Genomic DNA, 24,604 nt, shown 5'->3' on the forward strand with positions numbered 1-24,604 from the left:
GGCTGCGTTTTCAACACCATTTCTGGTCCAGGCTATTTACATTTAGCAAACATAGCCTTTGTGTGCTGAACCCGGAAAGTTACTTTTATTCCCCTAGAATGTACGGATGCTAACACAGCCATCTTGGAGCAGGGCCTTGGTGTTGGTACACCTATATAATTTTAATTGTGCTCCTGGTTCCTAATGAGACCAAACAGAAGGGAGTCACAAGCGCATTAACAAACTAGTAAGGCTTCCATCCAGGCTGACTGTGGTTAGTGTAGAGAACTGACTGCCATGTTCAGGTCTCAGAGATGTTCCCTGAAGTTTGCTAGACTGCTTCTCTTTGAACAGCTGATCTCACAGGCACAGCAACATTGCAGGGCAAGAGAGAATGGCTCCAAGTGAAAAGACTCTGGGCAACTGCAATTTTGAAAAGCTAAGCCAGTAACAAAAAGTTAAGGCATCTTGAGTCAGAGACAACTTTGGAGAATCATCATCCTAGGGAACAAGGAGGTGATGCACTGTGAAAGTATATGGAATTTGGCCCCAAGGGAAGTGCACGTAAAAGAACAGGACTCAACACAACAGTTCCCGTAACAAACAACATCCCAGAGGGCGTTTAAAAAAAGTAAAAAGAAGAAACCAACACCAGTAAGATGGGAGAAATCAGCTTTTTTTTCTTCCAAGATGGGAAAAAACTTCTCTGCTGCAGAATCCCATTACACAGGGGATACAGGAGAGGAAGGGGGAGAATGGGGGGATGGACAACAAAAAAAGCAGATGGCCAGAAAAAGATTCAGCAATACAGGACCTTCTGAAACATTTATTCTCTGCAAACAGAGGATTAGCCTCTCCACAAACTAATCTGCAGCACTAAAAATCATTGGCAAATAGAAACACATGGCAGTGATGGGAAATAAAAGTATTTCCAAATGCATGATTCTGAAACAAAAATGTCTCTTTACTTTGTTAGTCATAAAATACATGCAGTTTCTCCATGCTGTGCATCTGAATGAGCATGAGGAACAGAACAATAGTCATTGAAACATGCCAAATTAATTCCATTCCAGAATTTTGTCTCTGCAAGCAAGAAACTAGGTGGGGGATGTTTACAAATCTTATTTCCTTGATTTTTGTTGGGTCTGCATTTCCCACAGCAAACATCAATAGCAGCATAACTTTATTTTTCAAGTGTCTAGTTAAGGAGAATACCTAGTCTAGTTTTCTCGCCATGACAAAGCAAAGTTCAATAGATGAATAACTGGCATGGATACATGCAAGATACAGATTTTTACTTTTCAGGATTAATGGTTACAAGGTGTTGGAATACTAGTAAAATTATTTCAGAGCCTCTTTAGATAATGCACCCTTATGTGCTGAAATTTATATTAAATGTAATAGTGAATATTAGTACTCCTCTCCTCCTCAGACCTGTAAAATACACACACAGAGTCCTGGCTTAGAAGCAAGGCACATGCTTTAGGTATCCTTCAGCCCATATGGATCTACAGGATACGCACACCATTTTCTTGTCAACACTTGGTTTTAGAAGAACTGTATGACAGACATGTATGCACAACAATTATGAAATATCATTTCCTCTTGATGTCTGCCACTCACTGGGACAGTTGAAGAAGTGAGAATTTTTTCCTCCAGAACAAATGTGGTTTTCATTGCAGGGCAAGGAGAGAGAGACTTGGTATGACAAATTGTGACTGTTTCTATGTAGAGAGTCTAGCCTGTCCTAGAACACCCAAGCACACCTAAATCAATGTAGATCAACACCTAAAACTGTAGCTTAAAATGTAAGATCCACATTTAGAGCTCCTGCTTGGTAAGGTACCATACTGGTGCTCCAACTGTGCACAACTTGACTTCTGAGCTGGAAGGGGACTGCTTTAGTAACAGGAAATCCTGCCTGACCAATTTGGTGGCCTTCTATGACGGGGCTAAGGAAATGATGGACACAGGTAGAGAAGCTGATGTCATCTACCTGGACTTGTGCAAAGCGTTCGACACTGTCCCACACAACATCCTTGTCTCTAAATTAGAGAGACATCAATTTGATAGGTGGACCACTCAGTGGATAAAGAACTGGCTGGATGGCCGCACACAAAGTGTTGTGGTCAATGGCTCTATGTCCAGCTGGAGACCAGTAACGAGTGGTGTCCCTCAGGGATCGGTGTTGGGACCGGTCTTGTTCAACATCTTTGTCGGTGACATGGACAGTGGGATTGAGTGCGCCCTCAGCAAGTTTGCTGATGACACCAAGCTGTGTGGTTCGGTTGATACACCGGAGGGAAGGGATGCCATCCAGAGGGACCTTGACACGCTTGTGAGGTGGGCTGATGCCAACCTTAGGAAGTTTAACCATGCCAAGTGCAAGGTCCTACACCTGGGTCGGAGCAATCCCAGGCACAGCTACAGGTTGGGCAGAGAAGAGATTCAGAGCAGCCCTGCAGAGAAGGACTTGGGGGTGTTGGTCGATGAGAAAATGAACATGAGCCAGTGTGTGCTTGCAGCCCAGAAAGCCAACTGTATCCTGGGCTGCATCAAAAGGAGCATGACCAGCAGGTCGAAGGAGGTGATCCTGCCCCTCTACTCTGCTCTTGTGAGACATTCTTTACTGTTAGGGTGGTGAGGCACTTGAATAGGTTGCCCAGGGAAGCTGTGAATGCTCCATCCCTGGTGGTGTTCAAGGCCAGGTTGGACAAAGCCTTGGGTGCCATGGTTTACTGTGAGGTGTCCCTGCCCATGGCAGGGGGGTTGGAACAAGATGATCTTGAGGTCCTTTCCAACCCCAATTATTCTATGATTCTCTGAGTGTATTCTAGTCACACTGATACAACAAAAGTCTAGAAACTGAATTTATGCACATAATCAACCTCTTCCACTTCTCCCTCTTCATTTCTCTCAATTTTATACATTAACTAAGACTAATAAACAAATTTTGCAAGGATCTGCAGACTCTTTTTCCCCACTTTAGTACCTCTGTCTTTGCCACCTCCTACTTTAAGTATACCCCAAAAGCACAGTGCTTTCCTTCTAAAAACTTCCTCTCCATGGACAGCCTTATAAGGTCTCAGAAGACATAACAGCAACTTACCTCTTTGTTTCATGACTCTTTAATATAAATCTCCTGCAGGCAATGAGAGAACCAGGAAGCTTATTTTCCCAAGTACCTACTGGCACCATACTATGAACATTCCCAATAAGCCTTAAGATCACACTACGTAATATATACAATGAAGGAGGGAAATAGACATTTTTTTCAAGCCTAGTTTACTTTTAAAAAGTCAATGGAAAAAAATTACTTGAAGTGGTTAAAAAGAGCCAGTGAAATATAAACATCTTTCCTCTGCTGCTGAGCAAAGGTAGTATAAGTTGCTTGGGCTTAGAACAGACTCTTTGTACGTTAACAATGGTCATGTCACTGTTGGGGGTTGTGAGGTGAAAATCAGCTGCCACAGATGAACTTTTTTATGGTACAAGCCCAAGTCTAATGTGCTTGAAAACACTGTGAGATTGTGAGCTATATAGTGCATCCATGTATAGATAGCTTTATTCATCCTCTGCGTTTATTGCCCCATTCCACCCCCCAGATCTCTTTCAGGTTCATGACTCAGAATGCTAATTGCCTAGTTTTTGTTTCAGGCTGGCTGACTGGCTGTCAAGCCAATTCTATTGCCTATCTGACAAATGAGCTCTTTTGCCTCCCTGCAAAGGCTGTAAGGAAGGTCATGAGACTGTATAGCATGCTTTTTTAATTCTTTACAACAAAGTTTAAAGGACAGAATTCAAGCCAACTTCGTAAAAAAAGAGAAACTAGCCACCAAACCCACAAATCTACCCCAAACTGGTTTTAGTAGGCAGCAAATGGGGCTCCTGTTAAATGTGGATTATTTCTTTACATCCTGCATTTTTAATGTGGCCTGGCACACTATCTCGTTATCTTAAAAATGTTCTGTGAAGTAGCAAAAGTATATATAAGTTGACGGCCACGTTATAAAACAACATAGCTGGACATAAAGCCACATGATTCATGACAAGATATCAAAATCCTCCCCACCACCAAAATCAGTTGATAGTAGTCTTTCTGAAAATCTAATCCTGAAAAAAACCTTACAAATTTCTGTTTAACAGATTATACAATAGCAGCATCAAGCTCAACTTCGATAAAGACTTACTTTATTGGGATAGCAGCAGTCTTCACAGAACAGTTGAGCTTGAAGGGCACCTCTGGCAGTCATCTGGTCACCTAAACCTGGCTCCTATGACCATATCTAGACTGCTTTTGAATATTTCCAGAGGGAGACTCCATATCATCTCTGGGCAAACTGTGTGTTCACTGATGTTCACGAACATGCCCATTGCCTCCATCACTAGGCACCACTGAAAACAGCCTGGCTCCATCCTTCAGGTATTTATATACCTGAAGATCCCTCAAGCCTGCTCTTCTCCAGGCTGAACAGTTCTCTCTCTCTCAGCCCTTCCTTGTAAGAGAAATGCTCCAGTCCCTTAATCACATAGCAGCCCTTTGCTGAACTCTCCAGTATGTCAATGTCTCTCTTGTACTGGGGAGCCCAGAACTGGCCCAGGTGTGCCCTCACCAGTGCTAAGTAGAGGGGAAGAATCCCCTCCCTCAATCTGCTGGCAACACTCATAATACAGCCCAAGGCACTGTTAGCCTTCTTTGTCACAAGGGCACAGCACTTGCTCACATTTGACCTGGCGTACAGCAGGACACCTAGGTTCTACTCTGCAGAACTGCCTTGCCGTCTTACAGTTTACTGCTACAACAGCCCATAATGCCCAAGGATATCCAGGCTAGCCTTAGGCAAAAAGCAGTCTAGCTCAATAAGTACTTTTCAGTTAAATTACAGATCTCTCAAGTCTTAAGCTTCACCTACTTGGCTTTCACTTCCAACTCCCCAGCTGCAGGAAGAACAGCTCTGTCTGGGATGTAACTGATCTGTCCCCCACTAAACTGCATGGGGCCTATGAGTCTCTGGAACTTGATCTTGCTGACTTCAGCTTCTAGCCATTGCGTCCCCCCCAGAGAGCTGAGTGAAGCAAAGGCCTCAAATTGGCTTGACGCAAGTCCATTTTTTCAATAATTCTTGCTACAAAAATCAAGTCTGTCTATGTTCAAGAGTCCTGCAGTTCAGCTATACATTCTGGTTTATACAACCATGAACTGCAATAGTCCACACTAAGCACAGCAGCACACAGCAGTTAGAGAAACTGAGAAGAGAGATTAATTTTCAAGGAAGGACCCATGCTTTAAAACAACAAACTTTTATTAATTTCTACAGAAAAACCTACTACACATGGAGCCTGAGCTAAGGGATATTAAACTGCTCTCAGTGGCTTTATTTGCTTAAGAACAACGTACCATTTTCTCCTACTTTCATGATCTGATTAAAAATGTTCTAAAATTGGTGGATAACAGACTTGCTAACAGATGGGGGGGGGGGGGGGGAAGCTTTCCCATATAGAAAACACATAACGAACCATTATTCTGCCAGAACACTCTCAAGCTGTAGGACTAGCATACCTTAAAGACTAGACTATAGCAGTTTTCCCTTTACCAGCTCATTCATTCTAAAGAGGAATCATTTCTGTTACCTACTGAAATGATACAAAAGTGTTAAAATATATTCTAAAAGGCCACTCCGAACTAAAGTTCTCTGGAACTTAGACATAGTTATAAACTCTGTAAGTATGCTCACAATATTAAATAAAATATGCTTTTACATCTTTCCTGAATGAAAAAAATCACAGCACCTCTTTCCAAGCCTATTCAATCCAACACAAGTATCATATGGCATGCAAATATACAAATATATAGGTGTGTAATATGTGAGTTAATATCCCATTACTAGTTGCAATTATTTACATCCAAGGCACATGCACAGAACAATTAAAATCTAAGTTAGCAACTCACTTCTGAACCAGCAAAATTTGTCCTGAATTTTTAGAGTGGCAAAGCTCCAGTGCTTCCAATGTGGTATTTGCTCTGCTGCAAGTGCTACTTATTATGTCTTAAGTGATCATGAATTTGTAATTTACTTGATGCTTTCCATTACAAGAAAAAAATATGTAACTGAATTTCATAGCACCACTTATCAGCCTTTATTATTTTCAATCTTTTAAACAAAGAAGAGAAGGAAACTCTGGCTTTGATTTTATTTGTTGTCTTCTAGCAAGCAAACTCTTCATCCAGTAACCCAAAATATACAAAACAAGTCAGCATGCAATGTCTTAACATTTTATCTTCTTAACAATATTTACAATAAGCAAACTAAAAATTAGGCTCTGGTTCACAAATGTTTTCTCTTTCCCTGCCCCCTTTATTTCCATTTCAAAGTTGATTTTACAGTCTTGCAACACAGTGTTCCAGTGGACAGCTTTATCTGAACAAGAAAAAACAACAGTTATTCTGTCTCAGGCTTGGCTTGGGTTTTGGGGCGTTTTTTTTCCTTTCTTGTTTGTTTTTAAGAGGAACACCAATTAGCATGCTGCTATGTTAAGGCAAAGCCAAGGAGGCTTATTTTCAGGAAGCTGCCCTCTGAGACATGTAGGCTCCCTGTCCATTCCTGGGGACACACGCACCAGCGACACACTGCCAATACTGCCTCCAGTAGAGTTTTCTAGTATCTGAGCTGCAGTTTGAGCATGCACAGATTGAAATGGTTATTTCACGTGCAAGTGTCAGCCATAATTTGTTGCCAAGGCATTCCTGGGAGAGATGCCGACGAGCTTCCTTTAGGTGAGCTGAGCTAAGGTTTTATTTGACAGCCTTGATTTTGTTTCAGTAGAAGTTGTGTGCAGACCATAAAATGTTTGGCATATTACTCTTCCAATATTTCATTAAAACAAACAAACAAACAAAACCCACAAAAACAGAGAAAGAGTGAAAACACGGAGTTTGGTGTTGTGTTCAGCTTACCTTTTCATTCCATGCCCACAATCCAATCCCAAGGAATGCTATGCCAAGGAACTAGAGGGGAATAAAAAAAAAAAAAAAAAAAAAAAAAAATCAGAGCAGGAACTATAAATCTACAGATTCTTCTTTAAACATGCATATTGACTCATTATCTTTGCTAGATAACAGCTTTATAGGGGCTGCAGGGGCTTAAAGAAAGTTTTAAAATACATATGCAGTTGTTCATTTTACAACTCAATCACTGTAACTACAGGAATTTAAAACTCGCACAGTTCATTCAGGGGCATTCCACATAGGAACAGTAGGTGTGATAAATGTCACTTTCCCAGCATCAAGTAAGGCTCTTGTTGACTTTGTCAGACCCAAAGCAAACTCCACAGTCAAGCAACACGTTATTTTACTGTTGTACAATACAACTGTCCTCACACAACTCTCCCAGTGAGAGAAATCATTAAAAGTCCTAAATACACATGTACCATCACTTTTAGCAACACTGTCCACAGACACACAGAAAGCTTTTTAAATATAATATAACCCATGATTTTTGGGGGTGTGGGTGGGGAAGAATAATAAAAATACTTGTTTAAAAGACTAAGATCTTTTAAAAACCTTGAAGCCAACATTTTATAACCTTTCTGGTACTGCATGTTTCTGTACTTTGCAAAGTACAGAAGTTTGCAAAGGAAGTTGCAGTCCCTTTCTCCTCCAAGGGACTCAAAAGTACCAAACTGAAAAGACAGTATCTTGCCCATGTGATGGGAAAGCGAACAGCACCTATGACTGCTACCCTATATTCTCTGTTCCATCTGAATCATCTGAACGGTTTAGAGTTCATTCTTTCCCTCCAGATATTGCAGGGTTTCCATACAAAATGCACACAAAGGATCAGTGAAACAAGCAAAACAAGTAGTATAAGCACTCTGTCTCCCAACACCACCAAATATTTGGCATAATACAGTACCAATCATGTAGAATGACTAAAAAATACATACTAAGGGTCCAAACACACCTCTCTCTGTCCATCTGTGCAACTTACATCTCCACTTTTTAAAGCATAAGTGCTGGCTAAAAAAAACCCAAAACCAAAGAAAAAAAACCACCATTATATTCACTCTAGTTTTGGGGCATGTAATGCAATGTTGCTCAAACATTGAACTCTTTCTTTGTGGTTTCTCCACTCCGCAGTGTACAGATTTATTTTGGCACTCAGTAGGCTTTCTCTTAAAGTTTGTGTAAACAGAAGTATCCTAATGATTTTTCATTTGCAAAACAGGACAAAAGTGTTTTTCTGTTGAGAAACGGGAAGAGGTAGGAATATCAACTTTAAAATCTTTCCCAGAAGTTACTTCAAAAGCTTCAAAGCAAGATTCCTTCTTCCTTATGCACACTTTAAAATGCAGTTTCAGCTTTATGCTACTTTTTACTACTGCTGTCAAGCATAACTCAACATCAAGTGGAATATGCTCACTACAATATGCTGAAGTTCCCCAACACACCAGCATCTGTAACTTTTCTCTTCCAAGTGTTCTTCGTCAGCTGACCAAGGGGTCATGCATATTACACCCAGCCAGCTCACCCAGGAGTTCATTCATACTAACTGAGAATAAATCTCTCCTTTTTGACTTAAAGAGTCCTGACTCGTCAATATTACACAATACTACAAGCCAGTATTCTTCAAAGGGAACTGTCACAAGCCTGGCTGCATTTTAATACGGGATAAATGGAAATTATCTCTAGATGGAAAAACAGAACTGCTGGTCAAGAATGTCTGTTATTTCAGCAGCGTTGTCTATAAAGTACAAGAGATAGACATGGGAATGTCAGTACAGCCTCCTGTGATACACCACATGAGCCAGAAAAGGTCATTGTACCTGTATCAAAACTGCTTTTTTCGTATGTTTATAAGCTTCCCAGAAGATTATGTGCATTCCTCCTGGCTGCAGTGATTATTTGAAATTTGAGATAAAACTGTACAAGTTTCTAATCACTTTCAGACATGCATTTAAGTTCTTTTTTGCAGTAACAGGCTCCTTTCCTTATTTCTTACACAGCCAAAGGCACCAGGGTAAAAGGAACAGAAATGAGGGAAAAAGAAGCTGCATTATTATAAAAATCCATAAACTTCATTTGGAAGTGGCAAACTTTCAAAGTGGAAAGGTACAAATCATTATGTTTTACAAACAGCTTAATATGCTTTTGAACAGAATAAGCACGGAAAACTCGAATGAAATAACTTAATCAGTGCATACAAATGTAACTTAACATCAGCTGCTAGTCTGGCCCAGATCCAGTAGCTTTATTAAATTTAATCCAGCCAAATGTCCTGATCCTTCACCAGAATTTGAGACTTAAGAGTAAGATTACCTGATGGGTTACAAAAGGCGACTATACAGGTCTCAAGCCAGACCAAGTTCATCTCAATTCACTTACTGGCTAATAAGACTGTGCTATGCTAAGCTGAAGCACCTTCAAAAAAAAATGAGATTGTCAAGCTTCTGGAAAACCTGCCAAGAAAAAAAACCAGGAAACTGAGTTCTCTTGAGTTTTCAAGAGGATCAAAGAATTACATGCTGCTCAGTCCTCTCCATATCCCAAAGCAGAAATTTCTGTCCAGTTGCCTTTTGAGCAGCTGAGAAAACAAGAACAATAGACAAGATCCATTAGGAGAAAAAGGCTTAGGATGGAATCATGAACTCTTTATCACAGGATACTGTGGAAATCAAAAGCTTAGTGGCATTCAGGAAGGAAAAAAAAAACAAACCAACACAAAAAGCCCAAAACAAACAAAAAAATCCACAAACAAAACAAAACAAAAAACCCAACAACAATACACACCAAAACCAAACAAATTTAGATCTATTAATGGAAGATCCATAGCTATTGCAAAGTGATTTTGATACAGTGCTTGGCTTGGGATGGTTTTACACTTTTGCTCATTAGGAGATTATAATCAGGAAAAGATCACTGTATGCATGCTTTGCTGCTTAAATGCTTCTTGGCTTAGACAAATTCTACTTGTATTGTTTGAGACAAAATACTGAGCTAAGCAGACCACCAACCTAACCCTCTACAATCCTGCCTTAGAAAGGCCCACCCTTGCAGAAACACAGCCTGCTATGGCAATGAAGCTCTCAGTAATCCTCACTGACAGAACACAGATTGTTCATGAGGAGACTTACACCTCTCACCAGCATTAACTTTGGTTGCTCTTGACAATTATGAAAGAAACTCCTGCAGAGCCTAAAAAAATGTTGAAAGTGCTTAGCAAAAACCTTTAGATTTTTGCTGTTATAACCAGAAGTAAACCAGGATGCATATTCTGCTTATCTTGCAGCCCTTACGCAGATGTCTCCTAGACATTCTTGTTCTGCTTGCTTTTAACCAGAAAGAAAATCTCTTCGCATCTGTAGCACATGGGGAGATGATGAGATGGCTTACACATCATCTCTGTTAAGTCTGGAAAATTTCATTTACATCCATTAAATTATTCCAACAAGTAATAAAAAGGTGGAAGTTTGCCTCATTATCTACAAAACACTCTACAGGCAAAAAGTCTCAATTCTCCACAGACATCTAAGCAAGACCATTTAGCGTGACTATAAATGATCACTGCAACTAGGGCAGAGCTTGTAAAATCCTAATACTTTTCTCTTTTAAACAATAATTTGCAAGAGAAAACATTCCTCTGCTGTATTACAGCCTTACAGAAGAACTTGCACAGTAGTACTTTCTCAGCTATAGGTTTTCTACCCACAAACATCAGACAGATATATTCAAATTTCTTTTCTATAAAGATTAAAGGTATTTAAGAGTAGAATGTGTAGCAGTAGTTGTACCCTTGCCTTACTTGCAAAGGTGTTTTGAGCTGCACATCTCTTATTCCCTGTATTGCCTTTCATTTTTTTTATTCTCTGTTGCTAGGGATATAGCATCACAGAGCACAGCATTTCATTTATGGGATGCTGGGGTAAATACTAATGCAAATACTAGAAAAAATTTGAGAGAGAGAAAAGAGCTTAATTGTACAGTGATCAGACATTACTGCACATACTGAATTTTACATTTCAGCTAACATTCTTAAATAACTGGTACCGGTTTTCAACCAAGCAGTACAAGGGTGGTTAATGTGCCATAAGCCAACATACGTCCCTGAGTTGATATATTAAAGACTTCTGTGAGATGGAACTGTAGTACAGCCACCTAATTCCACCTTCACCACAACAATACAAACACACTAGCAGAAGCACATCAAAATTGTCAGAGTTCAGAACCAGCATTTCCTCACAAGAGCTTTTATTTTTTTGAGCCCCATATTTAGACAGTGTGAAAACCTCACACCTGCCTTTGCTTTGAGCTGCTACAAGAACTCTGTGCATGGTGTTAGCAAAGAGACTATCAGGATTCCTATGGGCACTGCAGTGTTTATGCCGTACCAATACACTGTAGGTTATTCACAGAATGAGATACGTACCCTTCTGTGTGATTCAAGCCAGTACAGCACAGGAACGCAAGGTACAGTATTTTACTGACAAGCACAGCAGTGATCAGGACAACATGAAGTATAATATTTCATATCCTGAAACACAATCAGGAAAACACAGGACTCCTGAGCTTTGTACATACATAAAACAGCACTGACAAGTTCCTAAATGACTAAAACCTCAGGTGAACCATTTTTCCCCAAGCATTTCCTCTTCAGCATTCTGCCCTCAGACTCACTCAGACATATTTCAGTCAGAACACTCACCACTTTCTTTAAAGTATCTTACACCAAATTAGTCTTTTTGCTTTTTAAGCCAGGGCGAAGAGGAGCTTAATGTCTGTGTCAAAGCACTAAGAATAAGGTTGCTTGTTTTTCAGTAGCCCTGACAGAGAAAGTGCACCAAAACAGAAATTAAAATGAAGTTTCACATAGTTTTCTTCTTCCCTTCATGCCACTGATGTGTATTCTGCTTTAAATATGTCAGCATTCTTTCAGATAAAACAAATAGAGACACTGAGGTCCATCAGGGAATGTGAAAAGGAGATTGACTGGTGGAGCAACTCCCTGATGTGCCACTCAGAAAGGCCAAAGGGGGATACCCCCCAAAAAGTGATGGAGGACCTGAGACAGCCCCGGTCCTGTCGCTGTTGGGCACAGGTAGGGGACCAAAGAGATGACGAGGGTTGGAAGCAAGTTCCAGTTCGGCGTCACAGGCAACTCCCTTCCCTACCTGGTTTGCTTCCCCAGGTGCCCCTCTGTAATAGGTTTGAGGCCCTGGATCTTGAAGAAAAGGTAGGTGAGGATATGGTACAAAGCCTGCCTACAAGGTCACATAGGAAGAGGCAGTTGCCTCCACACCTCAAGACTGCCTCTGATAAGAAAGAAAGAAGGGTAATTGTGGTAGGTGATTCCCTTCTGAGAGGAACAGAGGGCCCGATATGCAGAGTTGACCCTCATCATAGGGAAGTGTGTAGTCTGCCTGGAGCCCGGATCAGGGATATCACCAGGGCGCTCCCCAGCCTGGTGCACCCGACAGGCTACTACCCGCTGCTGGTCTTCCAGACAGGTGGGGGGGAAGCTGCTTCCCGCAGTCTGAGGGGGATGAAGAAAGACTACAGGGCCTTGGGGCGGATGGTGAAAGAGTCTGGGGCTCAAGTGATTTTCTCTGCACTCCTTCCATTTTCAGATGATGGCGTGGGATCAATTAGAAAAATTCAGTCCATAAATGACTGGCTTCAAGACTGGTGCTACAGGCAGGGTTTTGGATTCTTTGATAACGGCTGGTTTTATAAGACACCAGTCCAGACAGTGATACGTGGGAAAGGTTTATCTCACAGGGGTAGAAGGATGCTGGGACAGGAATTGGCAGGGCTAGTTTGGAGGGCTTTAAACTAGATTTGAAGGGGGATGGGGCTGTAGCTGGGCTGGCACCAGTGGGGCAGCACTCTAGAACTGATGAGGACCGGGAGGCCTCCCATCCCCGTAGGGTGAAATTGGTGAGCTCAGCTCGCGCCCTGAAACGCCTGTACACCAATGCGTGCAGCATGGGGAATAAGCAGGAGGAGTTGGAGACCTGTGTTCGGTCAGTAGATTATGATCTGGTGGCAATTACAGAGACATGGTGGGACGGTTCACATGACTGGAACATGCTCATAGATGGCTATGTCCTTTTCAGGAAAGACAGGCCAGCCAGGCGAGGTGGCGGAGTTGCTCTTTACGTGAGAGAGCAACTACAATGTACTGAGCACTATCCTGGCACAGATGAAGAGCAGGTTGAGAGTCTATGGGTGAGAATTAAGGGGCAGGCTGGCAGGGGCGATACTGTTGTAGGTGTCTGTTACAGGCCACCAGATCAGGGTGAGGAAGTTGACGAGGCCTTCTACAGGCAGCTGAGAGCGGCCTCACAGTCACAGGCCCTGGTCGTCGTGGGGGATTTTAACTTCCCTGATGTTTGCTGGAAGGACTACACAGCAACCCAGCCACAGTCCAGGAGGTTCCTCCAGTGTATGGATGATAACTTCCTCATGCAAATGGTGGATCAGCCAACCAGGAGAGGAGCGCTGCTGGATCTCATCCTCACTAACAAGGAGGGTCTAGTTGAAGCAGTAAAGGTTGAGGGCTGCCTCGGTTGTAGTGACCATGAATGGTGGAGTTTAGGATCTCTTGCAGCATGAACAGAATAGCAAGCAGAATTGCAGCCCTGGACTTCAGCAGGGCAAACTTTGGCCTTTTCAAACAATTGCTGGGGGAAATCCCATGGGCAAGGCTGTTCGAAGGTAAAGGGGCCCAAGATAGTTGGCTAGCATTCAAGGACTGCTTCTACCAAGCTCAAGATCAAAGCATCCCAACACGTAGGAAATCAAGGAAGGGAGCCAGGAGACCTGCGTGGTTAGACAAGGAACTGCTGGGTAAGCTCAAATGGAAGAGGAGAGTTTACAGATCATGGAAGGAGGGGCTGGCCACTTGGGAAGAATATAAGGCTGTTGTCAGAGGATGTAGGGAGGCAACTAGGAAAGCTAAGGCCTCCTTAGAATTAAATCTGGCAAGAGGGGTCAAGGACAACAGAAAGAGTTTTTTCAAATATATGGCAGATAAAACCAACACCAGAGGCAAGGTTGGCCCACTGATGAATGGCGTGGGTGCCCTGGTGACAGAAGATACAGAGAAGGCAGAGTTGCTGAATGCCTTCTTTGTCTCTGTCTACTCTGCCGGGGGCTGTTCTGAGGAGCCCCGTACCCTTGAGGACCCAGAGGAAGTCGGGAAATTGGAGGAGTTTGCCTTAGTTGATGAGGACTGGGTTAGGGAGCAATTAAGCAATCTGGACAGCCATAAATCCATGGGTCTCGATGGGATGCACGCCCGGGTACTGAGGGAACTGGCTGAAGTCATTGCTGGACCACTCTCCATCATCTTTACCAAGTCTTGGGAAACGGGAGAGGTGCCTGAGGACTGGAGGAAAGCAAATGTCACTCCAGTCTTCAAAAAGGGCAAGAAGGAGGACCCGGGTAACTATAGACCGGTCAGCCTCACCTCCATCCCTGGGAAACTGATGGAACACCTTATCCTTGGTGCCATCTTAAGGCATATCAAGGATAAGAGGGTCATTAGGGGCAGTCAACATGGCTTCACCAAGGGGAAGTTGTGCTTGACCAACCTCATTGCCTTTTATGAGGAAATAACATTGTGGATGGATTATGGCAGAGCAGTGGATGTGGTCTACCTTGACTTCAGTAAAGCGTTTGACACAGTCTCCCATACCATCCTCATAGCTAAACTGAGGAAGTGTGGACTGGATGGTCGGGTGGTGAGGTGGACTGCGAACTGGCTGAAGGACAGAAGCCAGAGAGTTGTGATCAATGGGGCGGAGTCTAGTTGGAGGCCTGTATCTAGTGGAGTGCCTCAGGGGTCAGTGCTGGGGCCAGTATTATTCAATATCTTCATCAATGACCTGGATGAGGGAATTGAGTGTACTATCAGCAAGTTTGCTGATGACCCTAACCTGGGAGGAGTGGCTGACACACCAGAAGGCTGTGCTGCCATCCAGCGAGACCTGGACAGGCTGGAGAGTTGGGCTGTGGAAAATGGGATGAAATATAACAAGGGGAAGTGTAGAGTGTTACATCTGGGTAGGAACAACCCCAGGTTCCAGTATAGGTTGGGGAATAACCTATTAGAGAGCAGTGTAGGGGAAAGGGACCTGGGGGTCCTGGTTGATAGGAGGATGATCATGAGCCAGCACTGTGCCCTTGTGGCCAGTAAGGCCAATGGCATCCTGGGGTGTATTAGAAGGGGGGTGGTCAGTAGGTCGAGAGAGGTCCTCCTTCCTCTCTACTCTGCCCTGGTGAGACCGTATCTGGAATATTGTGTCCAGTTCTGGGCCCCTCAGTTCAAGAAGGACAGGGACCTGCTGGAGAGAGTCCAGCGCAGGGCAACAAAGATGATTAAGGGAGTGGAGCATCTCCTTTATGAGGAAAGGCTGAGGGAGCTGGGTCTCTATAGTTTGGACAAGAGGAGACTGAGGGGTGACCTCATTAATGTTTATAGATATATAAAGGGTGAGTGTCACGAGGATGGAGCCAGGCTCTTCTCAGTGACAACCAATGGTAAGACAAGGGGTAGTGGGCTCAAACTGGAACACAAGAGGTTCCACTTAAACTTGAGAAGAAACTTCTTCTCAGTGAGGGTGACAGAACACTGGAACAGGCTGCCCAGGGAGGTTGTGGAGTCTCCTTCTCTGGAGACATTCAGAACTCGCCTGGACACATTCCTATGTAACCTCATCTGGGTGTTCCTGCTCTGGCAGGGGGATTGGACTAGATGATCTTTTGAGGTCCCTTCCAATTCCTAATATTCTGTGATTCTGTGATTCACTAAACTCTCCAGTTTCCACCTGGACCAGTGTCACAAGGAAAGGAAGGTACCAGAAGTTTGCCCTGTTCCTTCTTCCATTCACCCCAGAACCAATAACTTTTCCTTTCTCAAAACAAGCTATTACAGCATTTTATTTTCATGTGGCTAAATGCATGTGATGACCACAGAAAGGCAAACTGCTCAAAGCATACATATGAATCTACACATTTATGCTGACGCTTATATAAGAATGCATTCTCTTAAAGCCCAGTTCTTGTTTGCCCTGAGACACTGCCAGCAGGAAAACTCCAGGTACTACAGTCAGTGAATGAAGATGCTGTGTAGGTAACTAATTACCATTTTGGTTCACAGGGACATTCACATATAGATTGAATATAGACTAAGACATCAAAACTCCATTTTCATTTTATGTGCTGCTTTTAAAAAACATTAAACTATATTTCACAGATAACTGCCTCAGTAATACCTGTTCCCTCCTAATACAAAACATACACAGGTGGAAGAAAAAAATGTTTCCATTTCCACACATTTTGCTCAGCTGAATCAGAGACACGACTGATTTTATAGCATCATCCAAAGTAGAAAAACAGACCTGAAAACACAATGAGAAAAGCTCCATCTTGCACAACTCTTAGCATGATGCTTTCTAATGAAAAATTCAGCATGTATGACCTGTATTTTCAAAGCAAGGTATTGTGGCTGTTAACGTATCTTTCATTTTCATGGGTTTTCCATTTTGTCTGACAAGCAAAATATATGTACGTCCTTCCCCCCCTCGAATGTACAAGTCAGTTACCATTATTTTCTTATTGCCTTCTCCAGTTCTTTAATTGCAAAAGCAAGACATCTGCTTTTGGTTACTGTTTCTTTATGTATTTATTTTATTGCTTTCTGGTGGTGCAGTTGAAAGCACTGCCAATCAGCTTGGAGCAACAGCCCCTAAAGAACAAAGTCCCTTGTCTTCTTATCCACAAAAATTGATATACTGGAAAACAGAAAAAGGAGGATGAATTAAACCCTGTTTCCCCTGCTTTAACTTTTTAACAACTCCCCTCAAGCCTAGATAAAATAAATCTAACTCTTTCCAAGTTCACAATGAGACTCTCCAAACTCAGGTCCTGCTGTCCAAAGAAAAATACTTTATTTGGAGCAGATTTTTTTTTTAAAGCACACAAAACCAAAAAAAGCATACATAACCACTTTGTAAATTTTTTCAATAAAAACTTCCGGGAGTTTAAAGATTTTGTTTATATGAGATCTAGCTGATTTCCTAAAACCAGTACCTCTTTCCCATGCAAAAATTAAAGACCTTAAAGGTAATTACCCCATGACTACCATACAGAAACATCTGAAAAGCCTACAAAGTTGGATAACAAGATTCAACTTCTACATTCAACTCATTGAACTCAATACATTCAACTGTCACTTTGGTACACTCATTTTGCACAGATCCTTTCCCTTCTCTTCTACTCTTCAATACACGCCCTACCAGTCCTCATTTCACCCACTGTCCTCTATTTCTTTGCTCCCCCTGAGCCCAAAAGACTACATAGGAAGGCTGAGAAATTCTGCTACACACACCTTTCTGTGGGCCTCTTCCTTGCCTTCACTTCTGAACTATTTAAGACCTCCATGTCCCTCTACTTTTCCCTATCCAGCCTTGTTCTCTTCATCAGTACCATTCCATCTCTGGCTCAGCCCTCTCCACTGCAGCTTCTCTGCCTGAAGTCAGTTTCTATTTTTAAAACCATCCAAAATTATGTAAGTGGTGCTGTAGCAGTGTATGAAAACAGTTTGGGCTTAAAACACAACCGCAAGCAGCAGAAAAGTGCAAAGTGAAAATGAGAGAACTGCGAAAAAACACCCTGAATTTCATATCCTATATCAGGACATTGATCATTTTTCCCAGCCAATTTGAAAATGCAACGACATAAGCCTTCTCATTCTGGCCTGTAAATAAGAAAAAGCATGGAAGCAAATGAATCACATTCTGCTTCAAGCTGAAGTGAAGCAATGTGTCTGGAAGCATTATTGCAAATACAACATTTTCAAGGTCAGTTCTTTGGGGTAGCAGCTTCCTATCCCAAGGGACAGGAAGGCGTCTTTCAGCTGTCCTCTTCCTGCTACTGTGTTAATCATTCACCCCAAATCACCCTTCCTGAGCTTCAGGCTATTTAGGTGTAGCCCCATCATGACTATTCTTCATATTCTTTTTCTGATGCTCCTGTTCCTGTAAAAGCAGAAGTTTAAAACACCAAACCAAACAAAACCCAACAAAAATCCTCCAAACAAACAAAACCCACAGAACACAAAACACCCCACACAATACAAAACAGAGCACACATTTAATTCTCATTATGAAACAGATACACAAGCACTCACTTATTTCAGCTACAAGCAGTGAAGTTGTAAGATCTAATTCAGGTATTTGATACAGCAAACAAAAGATCTAAGCTAGTCTTTTTCCTTGGTAACAAATGGGCAATTACATTGTCTACGCAATTGATGTAGGTAGCTGAAAACAAAGACTGCAGAGTCAGGAAACACAAACATGTAGGCTTGTCAACACAGCACCATACTCTGAATGCTCAGCATTTCCTTATGGAGTATCAGCTCCTAGCTGTGCTTGGCGCTAACAGAGAGGGAGTCCCAAAATCTTCTATTCCAGCTACACAAGCTGCTGCATCCCAGGCTGTTTCATGGACTATACTCAGAGATCCACTCTCTTAAGTTTGCAGAGAAGTGAATGCAACTGGAAGATGAGGGAGGGATAAAAAGACTGAATGAGTCTGGATGGAGAAGCACACTAAGTGAATACCACCAGCTGTACAGACAAACTTGGGCCAAACAGTTTACTCTTGCTCAGCACAGCAGAAAGAATGAACACCAAGCAAACGGTGAACACATACCCAACCTGCAAATCCAGACAGAACTTATTTTGGCAAAGTCTACCACAGATTTATTACCTCTTCACCAAATGCTCATTCCTGGTTTTAGAGGTCCCCCAAAATAAAATGTGTTTTACATTTCTTTATATTAAAAATGTAAGTTTACATGTTTAAAATGTCATTTACAAATAAACTGGTACCACATACGCAAAGAAACCACAGCCCGAAAAGACACGAAGTGATTCACTGCCAGAAGCCAAGCTCAGGTATCCAAAATCCTGATATGATGCAATTGTATAGCCTATCATATTTTTGCCCAGATCAAATCCAACTCAGAACTATAAACTCTGTACTGGCAAATACACATATATATGGTATGTGTTAATATATGAAATAAATCAACTTCTAGTAGTTACAGCACCAGGTGTTAAGAGGGGCTGTTAGGATTATTAAGAGTTTACCTGACAACCTAGTAACTCTTCGCTTTACAGAGACCAGTACTACTTTGTCAACAAAACTTCAGAAGTCATATCAGCTGTGTGTACACATACCAGTGCACAACTTGGTTTTTGAGAGAGATGTGGGGAAAAGAAACAAAGCCAGAACACTGATTAGACAGGTATCAGTTATTTTTCAATACCCATGCACAATTACTGTCAGCAATACAGATGCACAAAGCCAAATTACAAGGCACCTGTTCTGTAAATAGTGAACAAAAGTCCCTATCATTTTCCTCCTTGTAGTTACTGCAATAGAGGGAAATGTCTCTAAACACAGTAATGTTTTTAGCCATGGTCAACCCTCAACATTTCCTGTGTACTACACTGTAAGTGCCCAGAACTAAAACATTCAGAGTATGCACTAAAAATGGTTCTGTGTAACTCTTAGCGCTGCTTCCAGGGGCGCCAGAAGTTCTGTTGACCAGAGCTTTGAAAAATTCTGTTCCAGACAATTAAGGTCATTCAGCCCTGCATTTTGTCTTGCAGTGTATTGCTACAAAATTAAGCCCCATTTTTACTTCTGTCAACATTAACCAATGGTTTATTAGCTATTTTTATACTACAAGATATCTTTCTAGTTGCAGTAAATCTGTCATTTCTGCAATAACACCATTTGGCAGGGGGCAAACCAAACAAACCTGTGATTTCAATTTCTTTTCAAACAAAAGTAACACAGAACAAACCAGAGGCACCAAACAGTCACAATGTTATTTACTTGAAAGCTTTATGCCTAGGCAAAAGTTCCACAGTTTGGCAGCGGGGGGTGGGGAAATGCAGCAATAAACCAGCTGCTTGTCTAAATGAAACAGACCGCCGATCTTTTGTCTAGCTTCCAAACAGCATCAAAAGCACTTCTATTATTTGTCATTCTCTAAAAAGGCATCATCAGGGGCTTGACTAAACATGTAGGCAAAATACTCTTCTCTTCTATAAAGGTGCCCCTTTAAACCACAGTTGCTTTACGTGATAAGGCAGCCTGGGGAAGTTTTGCTGCCAACACCTTTGCTGGACTTCTGCTAGAAATATATATAATGCTGTCACTGCAATTTAATTTGAGGGTGTTAAACTTGTTTTAGGAATAAATGTATTGGAAAAACAGAACTATATTGCAGGATGCCCAGCTCACTATGACAGAGCCTGCTCTTCTCATGTAATTTCAGCTTGACACAGTATAAGCAACATCAGCTAGATTATACCAAATGCTTATTTGCTAAGTACAAACTTCTATTCCCAATTTTACTGCCACTTTGAAGTACATTATTTCTATAAACTGCAGTTCTTAATGAATCCATTACCTTTGCCTACTGTTATACTTCTCTGGTTTGCACAAATAACTGATCCTTCTTGTCAACACCTATCAGGAAAACAATGATTAGAAAATTTCTTTGAGGGATGTGGAAATGCAGTCATAGTACATACAGATGGCTCCTTAAGAGAAAAAGCTATAAAAAGCAAATGATGCTGCCTCACTAAGGTCCTTCTGCTGCATAGCTGTGCTCTTGCAGTCAAGCCTTTGCCTATCATTCTTCCAGGATGAAGGAGGCATTCTGGTATCGCAAAGATGACTTGCAAGAGAGAGTGCAAGTGCCAACCTGATAATCTCATTTTCTCCCTTATCCATAAAAGCAGACCAGCTGCTTTTAAGATCCCGCCTTATTTACTCAGAGATAGTCACTACCAAGGAGGACAGTACCTCAACCACTTTTAAGAAAGGCCTGGAAACATCAGAATGATTTTAAAAATAGTCGTGTCACACCTCAGTTTTTAAACAGGGTCTCATTTAAAACAAGAACACAGACCAACAACAACCACACCAAACAAAACAAAAACCATGCACAGACAACTGGATTTGGTTTGACTTTCTGCATTCACCCATCATTTTAACTTGGTCCAGCAACTCCTTCTTACATACAAAAAACATTTTCTTACTTTCTGCTCAGTCCCAGAAGGGTTTCAAGGCACGAGGCATAAAAGCAGCACAAAGCAGCTATTTAATCACAAAAATATGAATACTGGGTAAGTTTCCATGCCCAACTGGACATTCTTATAAAAGAGAAGAAAAGAAAGCACTTAGTTTTTACTATCTAGTGCCAGCAGTAAAACTGATTTAAACAACTTTAACTGCTTCCCACAGAACAGTCGCCCTACATAGACTCTCAAAAGGGACCTTTACAATCCACAGACTCCCAGCTCAAGCCTTCCAGGCAAAACCCACCACAGCTGGCCTGATCAATTGGAAGATAACATGACTATAGGGAATTCTGTCTTTATAGTCCCACAAGATCTTGTTTGAAAAGTGTTGCTTTGGGCACGTTGTTACACAACAGCAATTGGGGCACAAACTGAATAAAGCACACCCCTGTCAGGCTGAGAGGCTCAGAAAGCCTCCTGACCACCCTGATAGCAAACTTCTCATCACCAATACTAAAGTCAAGAATAGGAGATCAAGAAATGTGTGTTCTAACAAACCTGTGATGGAAACAAAGGCAAAAACTCAAAAAGATATTTTCTCAGCATTGCTGGAAAGGCTTTCATCTTTTAAAGCAGTAACTCCACGCCACACAACAGTTTACTCTAATGATGCATTTATTACAGCAAAGAAGGTGCATCTCACCTGCTTAACCAGACAATTAATTCCTGCTAAAACACACCAATGTAAGAAGATACCCTGGTAGAGCAGGGGTAAAAGCTTGAGCATAAGTGTTAAAAAAAACCCATGTGCAGCACTAAACTGGTAAACTAAGTTCAACACCTCCCTGCCTGCACTGCAATTTAAATCCAAGCTAGCATAGAAAATAAACACAGCACAAAAGTGCAAGCAAAACACTGTGCAAAAACACAGCTTCCCTGAAAAACATTACTCAAGTTTTTCCCCTTATCTGGAAAACACTGCCAGAGTTTTACCCGAAGGCCAAAGTGTTTAGCAACATTTACCCAAGTGTCAAAGTTTCACTTTCCAGCCATGAACCATGACACACATACAACAGGAGAGGAGAGAATCTGAAAGACAATGGCATGCTTTCCCAGGGAAGGATTTGGATAGGAAACCACTCTTAACATAGCTTCTCCTGCTTCAGCCCTGCTTTTGTTTAAGAGCAAGTATATTTGGAATTCCCTTCTAGGCTCTCAAAAAATAAGTGCAAACAAAAAAAATCCAAAACATTAATTAAGCAAGGAAAAACAATATCAAACATTTTTCCTGTTTCTCAATAATAGAATCTAATGACCTCTTTCTGAAACTATCTGCATCCCCACTAACATGCCCAGGAAAATCCAGAATGCTGTTTGCCTTCTCCATTCCTAAACACATTCACCTGGGAAATTTCCCCATCAACCTGTGTTGGTAGTTCATCCACTACAAGGACATAAGAAACTTTTTAAAGCACACATTTTCTTTCAGTTGTACCTGTATATTTTTTCATTTGATCTGAAACACTGGGACATAGGGAAAGACCTCTGAATTTAGTCCTCCCCTGCTGCACAAACGCTGCCATTAATCCTGCACTGGGCTACCCTGAAAAAGAATGAGAGATTTTCAGCAACACACAGCTGTACAAACTGTCACCACAACTGCAGAGCTATCAGCAAGAATCCTTCACTTGTACCTCCCTTCCTTTCCTTCGCATAGTGAAGAAAGGTGACCACAAACAAACTAGAACAGTAGGAGGGCTGAACATATGGGACATACAGATGGAATGGAATTTAACAATCCAAACACAGTATCATATACTTAAGGACCAAGAAAATATCTCTTATAAGCTGAAAATTTATTCACTGGAAACACTACAGAGCCTTGGAACTGCATCAGTCTGTGAGCTAGCAAGTTGATGGGATATGCAGAAAGGCAAAATAAGATTTTGTGACATTTAATAAAACATTCTGAGAAAGAATGTAATTGTTTTCTAGAAGTTTCTCTTGATTCCATTATCTCTACAAAGATCTAAAATGGCCAGCATCACTAGCATGGCTGTAGGCTACTGAATGATTGCAGGTTCTTCTGTCAAATGTCACACCAACCCTGGCAGTGTCCAGCTGTACAAGTTATGGTACACATTATAACTCCTGTATGAGACCCCACTGTGACCCATCAATACTCTGCAATGAAACTGGAAACTGTGTTCTCAGGATTCTTGTACATGGACACAAAACAGTATGCAGCTGGGCCCGTTAGCATAAAACTCCAGGCTCTTTAGCTATACTTCAGCCTAAATAATGCTAGCGAGACAAGTGCATACTCACTGGAATGCCTCAAATGCAAACACACAAATATAAGTATACAAGATGACACTTCTAACTCTTTAGGATATTAGGGTTTTGTATTAGGGAACGTGTCTTCCCTAATAAAGCCCCTTGTGTGACTGTTAAACGTAGGTCTCCCTGGAAGATAGCTTGCACCACACAAACAGCAGGTATAGGGCTTTCTAGGATCAGGCCCATAATTCTTTGCCCCAGACAAAGTCACTCTCACCAGTACCCTTGCATTTGAACCTTTGCGCAACTATCCGTGGTCAGACCTTCCCACATGCCCTGGAAGAACACCACGTTGTTTCCAGCTTCACTTGGGGTTCCTCAATGTGTGCCATGTAGATGCATTTCCATAAAAGTCACAAATTAATTCCATGACATTTGGGTACAGTGCTAACCCCTGTTCACACAGACGGCATGAAAGGAGCCCAGTGTAGCGTAACTGCGTTCCCGGCACTACCACGCTCCTCTGGCTGCACTCGCATGACCTCTGCTTGGTTTCTGTCCTGCCAAGTGGGCAGAGAACAAACAAGTGCAGGGTGGCGTGTCAGATCCTCTCTCGATGCACCGAATTGAGCAATTATACTCTACAGCAGTCACCCTCAGGGCATTAAAAAAAGGGAGAAAGGGGAACAGTGTGTGTGAAGACAGAGACACATCACCAATAGCTTTTTGTCTCTCCTTCAGTTAATACAGTAATTGGCACTACCCGTTCTTGCCTCAGGCACAGCAGAAGGAAAAACCATGTGCATGTTGAAGTGATATGCCCCAAATTAAGGAAAGGGGTTGCTGCCCTGCATTACAGTCAATATATATGATGTTTATATAACGGTGCAGGACAACCAATCTATCCCATAGCTTTCTTCATTGTCAGTGTAGTCTATCACCAACTTGTTCAGCGCTCCTACTCTGCCTCTCCTACACAACTCCTGACAAGATGTGGATGTCTGAGGATGTGGTACAGGAACTTACAAGCCCCATTTTGTAAAATAAGCCCCTGCACTCTCAACCAACATAATCACATATATGCACAAACAAAGAGCTTCTGATCAGCCATGAGGCCGTGTGGAGGCTGGAGCTGTGAAAGAAGCAGCAGAAGGAGAAAGCCCACACTCCGCAATGTTTCCAGTGACTAAGAGATTGGGTTTGGCTGCTGGCTGAGCTGACTGTCTGTCCCCAGAAGATG

The 24,604-nt window shown here is 42.0% G+C and overlaps 1 protein-coding gene across 3 annotated transcripts in view; it reads right to left on the bottom strand.

The window, feature by feature from the left end:
- The window catches only part of TSPAN5 (tetraspanin 5), a 96,694-nt gene that overhangs the window by 15,577 nt on the left and 56,513 nt on the right, over nucleotides 1-24,604 (bottom strand). For all 3 annotated transcript variants that reach the window (XM_080639143.1, XM_080639142.1, XM_080639144.1), the window contains one exon: nucleotides 6,935-6,985. In XM_080639143.1, the coding sequence (XP_080495269.1) occupies nucleotides 6,935-6,985 (51 nt within the window). The remainder of the gene's footprint in view (nucleotides 1-6,934; nucleotides 6,986-24,604) is intronic.

This window comes from Psittacula echo (genome assembly GCF_963264785.1).
Source record: "Psittacula echo genome assembly, chromosome: 1".
NCBI classification, from domain to species: Eukaryota; Metazoa; Chordata; class Aves; order Psittaciformes; family Psittacidae; genus Psittacula; species Psittacula echo.